At 44.3% G+C, this 9,832-nt stretch overlaps 1 protein-coding gene across 1 annotated transcript; it reads right to left on the bottom strand.

Moving 5' to 3' along the window:
- Window positions 1-6,008: 6,008 nt before the first annotated feature.
- SOX21 (SRY-box transcription factor 21) lies at window positions 6,009-8,334 on the bottom strand. The gene has a single exon (XM_066580605.1). It carries the CDS (start codon window positions 7,930-7,932, stop codon window positions 7,117-7,119), a length of 816 nt encoding a protein of 271 aa, XP_066436702.1. The 5' UTR covers window positions 7,933-8,334; the 3' UTR covers window positions 6,009-7,116.
- Between the last annotated feature and the right edge of the window lie 1,498 nt (window positions 8,335-9,832).

The following is a 9,832-nucleotide window of genomic DNA, read 5'->3' as shown; positions in this document are numbered from 1 at the left end:
TCCCTGGTGCACAACATCCCATAGGAAACCATTGGTTCTAATTGCCACATGATGTCTATGCGCTTCGGTCGCCGTGTGAATGAGCCCTTAGCGTGGTTTCACGCCTGCGCCAGCAGTTCGGCTTTGCTGCTCTGTGTATTGTACTGTACCTTTTGTACACAAGACCAGTTCGCACGCACACATGGCACAACCTTTCAGTGGATGTCAAGGCTAGTAAGAGCCCTGTGTGTTATTTTCCCTGCGTTTGCGCATTTGTCACACCCTTCCCCTTGTGTATTTTCGCATCTCCCAGACTTCTATGGGATATTTGCTGCAATACGTTATGGGGCACGTGTGAAAAACTGCTGGCGCATAAGCCAATCATATCCACAAAGTCCCATTTACCAGCGACGGCCATATAAGTGCCCACTTGGCCTCTGCTGGGTCTGTATAGGTAGGCGAAAAAAATAAATGGCGTGCATTCATGTGCACGAGGACTAGGAATGAACAGATCCATTACCACTTCCTCTATAGGTTCCATGCACGTAAACCCGTCCGTATAGCTGTATAGGCTGGGGCCCCCGAATCATTTCCACTGCTGGGCCCCAGTCTCAGGGCTTAAGCAAACAAACGTGTGCGCAAATACGCTTGCCGCAACGGAGCATATTTGCACATGAACAAGTTATAAGGGCTCCTTCATGAGAGCGGCAAATTAACGCTCAGATAGCCGCGCTAAAGCGTTTTGGCTATCTATGCGCTAAATCGTGGTATTCGCGAGTATGCCACTCCCCCTCCCTTTGCCGGACGGCTCCCATTAGGAGTCTATGGAAGCCACCGGCTTTGTGCCATCGAAAGAAATCATAGGTTCTTTTAGATGCCATTTTTTTTCCCCGTTTTTTACGTGCCTACTCTGTGTCACAATGAAGCTTATGTGAAGGTGTGTGCGGAAGCGCCGGCCGGCGAACATGCGCAGTAGAGATTTTTTTTTAAAAATCTCCTGCTTTCTCGCAGAATCCGGACAGGCCGCGGATGGGACGGCTTCCGATGATTTCAATGGAAGCCGTCCGCACTGAAATGGAACATGCTGCGATTTGTTTTCCGAAACAAAAGGTATGCAAAACAAATCCGCACGCTTTGATTCCAGTGCGGACGCCATGTTTCTCTATAGGTGGCTTGAGCAGTGGCTCACCCATGCGGGTGCCCCACACAGATTCCATAATTCTATCTTGCCCGTGGACTTGGGCCTTAGTCTTTGCATTTTCTACTGTTCAAACCCAGCACAATTATGCGCGCAAAAAAAAAAAAGCTGAAAGATCGCGCTTTTCTCACACGTATAAAAAAATACACGCCAGGAAGACGGGGCGAGGCCTGACTGCTCTTGCACATAGATTCTGCATGCAAGAAACACGCTGGCGAGGACGAAACCATGGACATCAATGGCTTCGCTTCGTCACGTTTTGCGTGCGTGATTTTCACGCTTGTAAAGTCCGCCGCTAACACGTTCGTCTGTTTAAGCCCGACCCTGGATATTTATATATATACAGACTGCAGTGTCAATCTGGGATGGCAATGGATTTCATGGATGGACGGACGGACTGACTGAGTAGATGAATGAGATGAGTTACATAGCAGAGCTGAGTTTGACACAAACACAAAGCAATTATTTTAATTACAAATGTACAAAAAAAAGGAAACCATGAATGCACAGGTATACATAGGTGACATGACTAGAAGAGCCCCAACAGCAGCAGCGGCCATGAGGGGATGTAGCCGGCGGCTGTCTGTGGTATGGCGGCTACTGGGCTCAGTCAGGGGGCTGCGGCCATGCTGGTAATGATATGTTATGGAGGCGCAGAGGGACACAAGTTCTCTGCTCCCGGGTCACAGCATTCTATTCAGGTTGCCTATATCACTGCACTGTCAGCCATTCCTGTCACATCTGTCCGGTGAACGCCGCGCAGCCAATGAGGAGCGGCCGTCCTGCGCGCCATTTCTCCCCTCACTCCAAACACGACAGCTACGAGGGACAGGAACCACAACGAATTCTCCGCGACCTTCAATCCTATAGCAATGCTATAGAACGGTCCCGATGAGATCTAATATTCACACCCGGCCGCCAATAAAATAAACTCTCTCTTTCTATCATATGACTGGCAGTTCTGTGGGGTGTAAAACATATATTCTGTTTATTCGGGACTCCTAGAAGTACTTGTAGAACCATAGTGGTATACAAACAATTCTGTGTGAGGACAGATTGGATTAGATACCTTTTCTTCACTATATAATAATGCGGAGAAACATTCCATTTAATAATAGGAAGGCAATAAAAAAAGAAAAGGCTCAGAAGATAAGAGACTTGACTACATGCTTTACCGGAACGGCAGGGGTCGCTGCAGCACACACACCTAGCGGCAGGTATCAGGTGCAGCAGCAACAGATGTGTCCCGCGTCTCTGGCCCGGCCAGCTCCACGGCTGCGGGATTTCTGCAGGGCCATTCGCCCAGTTGACGCATTGTATTATTAATACGGAGCTATTAAGTATTTGGTGACAAAGTATACAAAGTGACTTTTTTCAATAGCACTTATTAATCTGTCTATAATTATTTATTTATAATATTATATGATATTATATATATATATATAAAACCGTTTATACAGGCATCTACGATATAATCACAGGACTGTGCAGTCATATAAGCACCGAGGACGAGTGCACGTGTACTGCAGCTGACTTCTCATAAGGACTAGCAGGGACGGAATTTGTCCCAGTTGGCTTCTGTTTTCTTCTAGTCTGCCATCTATCAATACAAAGACTGGGAATGGCAGACAGGTGACATCCTGCCCTCTGTGTCACACAACTTCCAGAGAGAAGATCCACTCCCATCATGGAAGAATATGTATGAACATCTGTCCTGTGTATTCGTTTATATAGCACTGCCAATGTATGATCTACGACGGTACACCGCTAAATATTGGGAATTGGATGTGACATGACAACACAATGAGCAATACACATAGGGCAAGATACCCAACACTTCCCAAACCCAGCCAACAAACTGTAAAGGCAAGGGTTAACCTCCCGACCAGTATACTCTATGAACTTCCCCCAAAATTCATAGAGTATTATATATATATATATATATATACATATATATATATATATATATATATATATATACACACACTCTGAACATATTTTTCATTCAAGGTCCTTTAAAAATGTTCTGTAAAAATAAGTCCTAAAATCGGGTGGAAATGAAGCATATTTATTTAGATGATTATATTCACAGATGCATTTCTTAAATCAGATGAACAGTCTAAAAACTGCACGTCCTATTTTGTTGCAATTTGCAGACAGAAGAAAATACCCATTCAAGTCTACTGATGCATCTAAAAAAACGGATTGCACTCATTTGATGCAATTGCCATCCATTTTTAACTCATGTGGATTAACCCAGGGCGTGTGCGTGCAATTTTTTTTTATGCACATAAAAATCGGATGCAAAACGGATGACAATCATAGAAATGCAAAAAAAATGTGAATATTTGCACAAGAAAATCAGTACGATTTTTCAGGACTGAAAAAAACCGCCAGTGTGAATAGACCCTGAAGATGATAATCAGAATAGTAATTCTTGTTCTTGTGGCCTTTGTCTTGTAATGATCAGCCCTTCCTGATGACACTTGTATGATCATTCCCACACATCCCCTGTAGAGTGGGGGGAGTAGTAGCAGTGATGGTGGGGATTCTCCTTGTTTCCTCCATACATATATACATAAAAAGTGCATTTGCATAGCTTCATCTTTACCTTTCCCCGATAGAGAAATGAAGGCATTGAAAGGGCATTTAGTCCATTTCTTTTCTGGCGGCTGGAGCCATTCATGCATTGTTGTGCCTTGTAGCTGGCATTCTCATGGTAATCTGGCGTGTTAAATATCTTTTTGTCCCCCTTTCAGCGTTTTGTCATTCAGTTTATCCAGTTTTGGTCAGCCATTTTATTTATTTATGCGCCTGCTCCTATTCAGGGGCTCATGTATTTTTTATTATGTTGTTTCACTGTCATGCAGTGTCAACTTAGTCTATTCAATGGGGGCTACTTGAAGGCTGGAGGGACAAAGCGTGTACACATTGCACTGCTATTCAGTGTGGCCAGCTGGATGGGCTGAAAAAACCTGCTGAAAAGAGGAGCCTGACAATGGGCACAGAACAAGTGCACAATGCTAACAGTTTTCCAAATACCACTGATTGCTTTCCTTACAATACCGAGAAAGCAGCCGCTTCTTCTGAGCTGCACTTCAACAAACAACACTCTCACAAAACCTCCCAACCCCACGTATTGTTCCTTAACAAAACCTCCTCGACTGTCTAAACGCTCCCACTGAAGGACAGAAAGGAGCCCTTTCACCAGTGCCTTATTTCCCTGCCAGAAAGAGGAGAAAAGCAGAGGCAGGAGGGGGTGCCAAGAGGGGCATTGTCAAGGAATTCATAATATCAGTCCTTTAAGAAGAGGGGGTAACCTCCGAGCTCCAGGAGAAAGGCCAAGGGAGAGATTAGCAAAGTTTCCAAAGAGCCAGACACTCCTGGGAAATGTATGGGATTGTGGAAATGACACAGCGACAAATACATCCTTGTGTGTTGGAGAATGAGAAGCGGTGCCCTGGAAGGAGACACCTTCACGCAGCACATGACTGGGCCTGGAATTATTTTAGATTCTGCATTACTATGTAGTCTTAATTATGAGAACCAATACCTTTTAAATCGTACATTGTCATTGAAAAAACAACTGAGGAGTCTATATCAAATCCACATTTTCCTAATTTGAATGGGTTAAAACCTGTGCAAAAAAGCAGCCCATGCATAGCCGACAATTACAACAAGTAGATAGCAAGCACCTACATGCAACATAATTGCAGGCAATAGTCCCCTGATAGAGTGTAGCACTGAGGAATGTCACAAATGCCATCACATTAGAGAGATGTGCTCAGGATGATCACTATCAAGTTCACATCTAATCCCATAACTCTTCCTGGGGAGAAGCTGTAAACTCCCAGGACATTCACCTGAGAGGGAGGGGGATTTGGGGAATATATAAAAGCACTGTATTCTGCAGCAGGAAGTTCCTTGTTGAGAAATGAGGGGCTGCTACAAAAAGCAAAGGAAAGTCTTGAAAGGATTTAATTAACCGTGTCAGGGATAATTACCCCTGGACAGCCCAAATTAGTTTTGCATAATCGCTCCCAAGCAGATGAATATTGCAAGCTCCATGAGGACTAGATTTAAGGGGATCGCTTTAATTATAGAAATTGGAGATTAAATACGTGTAATAATAGGACAGTTTGTATATTTTATGGAAACCTGAATGCATCTAATTCTGTGCGTTAAGTAGAATATGTCACATTCCCAGATTAGTGCAGCTAATCTCACAATTATTACGTACAATATAAACAGTCACATTTGCAGATGTATATTAAGCAGGGCCGCTGTGTCTTATCCCCTGTATATTGGGTCCCTTTGAAGAAATGACAAGGATTTTCTTCGGAAGCTCTTGTGCTAACAAGATAAAGTGTCCCTGCAACTTTCTCCTCTCAGAATGTCATAGGACACCTCAGTAATACTCTGTGCACCTCACTCTTCTCAATGGGCTCTGTTCTGCTGAATCATGAATGCTTAAGATAATACAACGACTTGTTTTTTATCTTCTTTCCTATTCACGATTAAAAATGTGATAAATCTGGTTTTTGGCTCTGGATAACAATGACTTGATTTAGATTTCCTGGTAAATCCATTCAAGAAGGAAACAAAGGCAGCCTTTAGGGGATAAGTTACACTTCACCTGGACTAAGCACGTAAGGGCAATTCAGATAAAAATCTTGTTAGTATACTCAACAAGAAATAGAAGATTTTTTCCCCTTTTTACCTATAATGGGCTTTATTTCAGCTCTTTGTTCAGCGCTTTCAATCCTTCTACACACAGTTTGTCATCTCATATTAAAGCAGACCTGTACACACACAAAACAAGACATTGGAATGAAATTGTTAAAACCATTTCTTCTTTACTTTGTATTACAGAAAGCCAAAATAAAAACTAAAAAGTACATGTTAGCCAGCTCCATTCACAAATATTAGTCAAATGTACACATTACAAAAAATAAACCAGAACGGAATAAGTGACTGGATGGGACTCAATAGTCTATAGTAGCTGCTACAGAAATGGACCTTCTGGGCCGAAAATAAACATGGATGAAGCTGGAAATTCCAAGTTTAGATCGTCAGGGGCGAACAAGTTATACTCTTCTAAACAATAAATATACAATTAATGTCTGGAATATAGAGAAACGAATTTAAGAGTCACATATTATAAGTTTTCTTTTCTTTCTAGAATTTAGACTTGGAATTATTAGTGAGCAGCAAATTTTCATTTAAAGAGCTATCATTTCAATGTACACATTTACAATCATCTTGAAGACCCTGCTTTCCCTTCCAGTGTGACTGCTTCTACTGTGCTGGAGAGTTACAGCCTTTATCTAATAAGTACCTAGATTTCCTGAATGTTATGGAAAGCTCAGAGCATCATTAGTACCAACTTGTAGATAGTTTTTCTCTACTCATATCTAGACCTAGGCTTGATAACTCTCTGCACCAAGGCATGGGTAAGGTATTTTTTTAAAGTGGGGCAACAGATTTACCACATCCCAGCTCCATCAAAAAAAGCTTTCTTGAGTGTCCAGAAAGTGCATGCAGCGTATGATCAGCACGTCCATTTTATCCAGCTTTTACAAGTGCAGAAAGAGGCAAAAAGTGACTTTTGAAATGTTCTTTGCTTTTGACCTTATGCCCACCGATTCAGTAGTAGAGGGACTTGCATAGGACTTTGATGAATACAAGCACCTCCACACTGAAGGACCATGATATGCACAGTAGGGTAACACAAATGATCTGTGCAATTGACAGCTGTGGCATCACAACAAATGCTCACATATTTCCATTTCACAGCATAAAAAGACAAATACCCAATAATGATGCATGACAGCTAGAAATTCCGCACAGAGGACTTCCTAGGACCGAGTTCATATGTCCCACATGTAGTTACACCTGGTTGCTGAGGTGCCATTGCCCTGCCAAGGGCTGCCATGCTGTCATAATGCTGCTGCATAAGCTGTGGCGGGGTAAGGGTCCAACTGAGGTTTCCCCATGCCCGGGAATAGAATATAGGCTAAGGGGGGCTGCAGTCCTGGACTGGGCCATCCTGTGCAGTTACATGGAATCATATAGCCGGGATTTCCAGGAGAGGGGTGAGAGTGAGTGTGGCCACCACTGGCAGCGGCTGCTGCGGCTGCTGCAGCTGCCACTCCCTGGAAGGCCCCTCCACTAGACTGTGGGTATCCGAGAGATGAAGCATATTGGAGAGAGGAAGAGCTGGATGTGATCTCTGCCATCTTTGAGCTCAGGTCAAATAGAGAGTAAGGACTGGAGGCGCTGCCGGCCGCCGCTGCCGCCGCCGCTGCTGCAGCTGCTGCTGATGGTGGGAAAAAGACGCGAGCGGCTGCCGCTGCAGCTGCTGCCGCTGCCTTCTCTGGGTTGGAGAGCAAAGAGTCAGTAAGCATCCCGGCGCCGTGCAAACCGGCGACCTTTAGTCCTTCATGGTCCCCGGCCAAGCTGTACGGCATGGGAAAAGCAAACTTGTCCTTCTTTAGAAGAGTCTTGGGCTTCCTGCGGGGCCGGTACTTGTAGTCCGGGTGCTCCTTCATGTGCATGGCTCGTAGCCTCTTGGCTTCATCTATGAAGGGTCTCTTCTCAGACTCGGTCAGCAGCTTCCACTCTGCCCCTAGTCTCTTGCTGATTTCTGAGTTGTGCATTTTGGGGTTCTCCTGGGCCATTTTCCTCCTCTGAGCTCTGGACCACACCATAAAAGCGTTCATGGGTCTCTTCACATGATCCACCGGCTTAGACATCTCCACCTGTATCAGTACTCCACAGCAAGTCCTAGATGCCTCCTCTTTCCAAGTGCTAGTGAGTTGGCAGAACTATAGTTAATCAAGGTGTCATTATAGTGAGAAGATGACAAAGAACACTTGTTCCCTCGTGCAGTAGATGGAAATATTGTGCTGGGCCTCGCATTTAGCGCTGGTGGACAGGTAGAAGAACAGACAGCCCTGCCTGTCTATAGAGAACCAAGGAGAAAGTTAGTGCAGGCAGCAGCAGTGACAGTGTGCTGAGGAGGTCTTGGTGACTGTGTGACACTAGCTGCTGGGCTGTCCTCTGACTCCTGACAGCAATGTGCTCCCTCCTGTAGTCAGTCAATCACACGAACGACAAGTGCAATGAGATGTCAGATCCCCGGAGTCCTCACCTTGTCCTGTGCATCTCCTCCAGCACTCACTGGCCAGGCTGAGCCCCGCACACATGGCATCCTCCACAGTAGTATCCGGAGCAGAGCACAAGTTAGTAGTTGTTGTCCAAGTTTCCTGCCTGTGTTCTGCACTGTCCTCACTGTGACTGCCAGGAAACCAGAAAGGGATGTTTTTGGGCAACTGAAACTGGGCGGGAGAGAAAGGTGGGTGTGTGATAGGGAAGTGGCTGGGAGGGGCTGCAGCAGCTCTCATTCATTGCTGTGCTGCTGCCTGCACTACGACCCCCTGCATCCTCACCTGTAGCAGGAATCAGTAATAATATGACAATCGTGTATTTATATCATCTACCTAGGTTCAGGAAGCAGTGCCTGTAGTGATACAGACTGGATACAATGTGCAAAGCCACAAAGTAACACTTCTTGCCTGGCTGTATTCATACGTAGTACCTTCCAGCTTTACAGCCACCTGCCTGTATGAGAAGCTACAAAGAGGCATCAGGTTGGCATTGCCATGATGACAGTGAGATCTATCTGTGCAGATTGTGTATGTATTTGTGTATATGTGATGTCCCAATCCCCCATCAGCTCTTTGCGATCGTGCCAAGTGTTGGAGCCGCGGCACCTAGAACTTCTTACAAGTAGTGGAAGTTGTTGCGAGTTGTGTGCGATGTCCGGGATTGTGCGGCTTTCTATACAATTACACTTTTGCTTTGTACGTGAGAATGCTTTAGTTTTAGCTGCAGGTTTCCTCTTCCTCAGATCTTATCTGGCCGCCTATTAGTACCTACACATTGTTCTTTTCTGTGCCTTCACAAAATATGTCACAAGTAACAAATTGACTTGACAATCAGGCCGGACGAGATCGCCCTGTTCGTGGCTTGTCAGTGTCAAGGTGGCGTGCCAGTGTGCAATGTGCTGTCCCTTTAACGCCTTCATTGCCGGCATCGTTTAGTAGCACGCAGAAGCTGCACAGGTGGAGATCATCATCAATGCGCTAGTAGTACACAGTCACCACATTTTACGTATTTTCCCATTTATTTGCTGGGTACTTATGGGCCTCAGCAAAAGACAGATTTTCTCTATAAAAATACAATACAAACGGTTGCCAAGGATTCACTTTACAGGTCTAGTTTTTCAGTGAGGGAATTCATTTCGTGCTATGCTCAACTATTTATGTATGATTTTGTTTTCTATGATTCACAATTGTAAGGAAGAAGTTGGAACCGGCACATTTTATTTATCTTGTTTTAAGCCATTGCTCGAGATTTATATTGCTTATCACAAGCAATATCTAATATTACCTTGCTTTACAATGCTCTGTCAATCTGATTCAGACGCAAGATTTTTGTATCCATTTTTGAAAACATAATTTGGCCTAGAATAGAATGCTAAACTCTCAATGAAGGGAGCTGCCACAGATCACACATTATATATATAAAATAGAACATTCTTCTCAAATTGTTTTCCAGTCCTGTCCCTTTTTTCTCATTATATTTGGAATG

Source organism: Eleutherodactylus coqui, chromosome 1 (genome assembly GCF_035609145.1).
Source record: "Eleutherodactylus coqui strain aEleCoq1 chromosome 1, aEleCoq1.hap1, whole genome shotgun sequence".
Taxonomy (NCBI): domain Eukaryota; kingdom Metazoa; phylum Chordata; class Amphibia; order Anura; family Eleutherodactylidae; genus Eleutherodactylus; species Eleutherodactylus coqui.
This window is presented reverse-complemented; position numbering and strand designations above follow the sequence as displayed.

Excerpts from the sequence above, each read along its gene's own strand:
- SOX21 (XM_066580605.1), bottom strand. The coding sequence starts at position 7,932 with ATGTCTAAGCCGGTGGATCATGTGAAGAGACCCATGAACGCTTTTATG.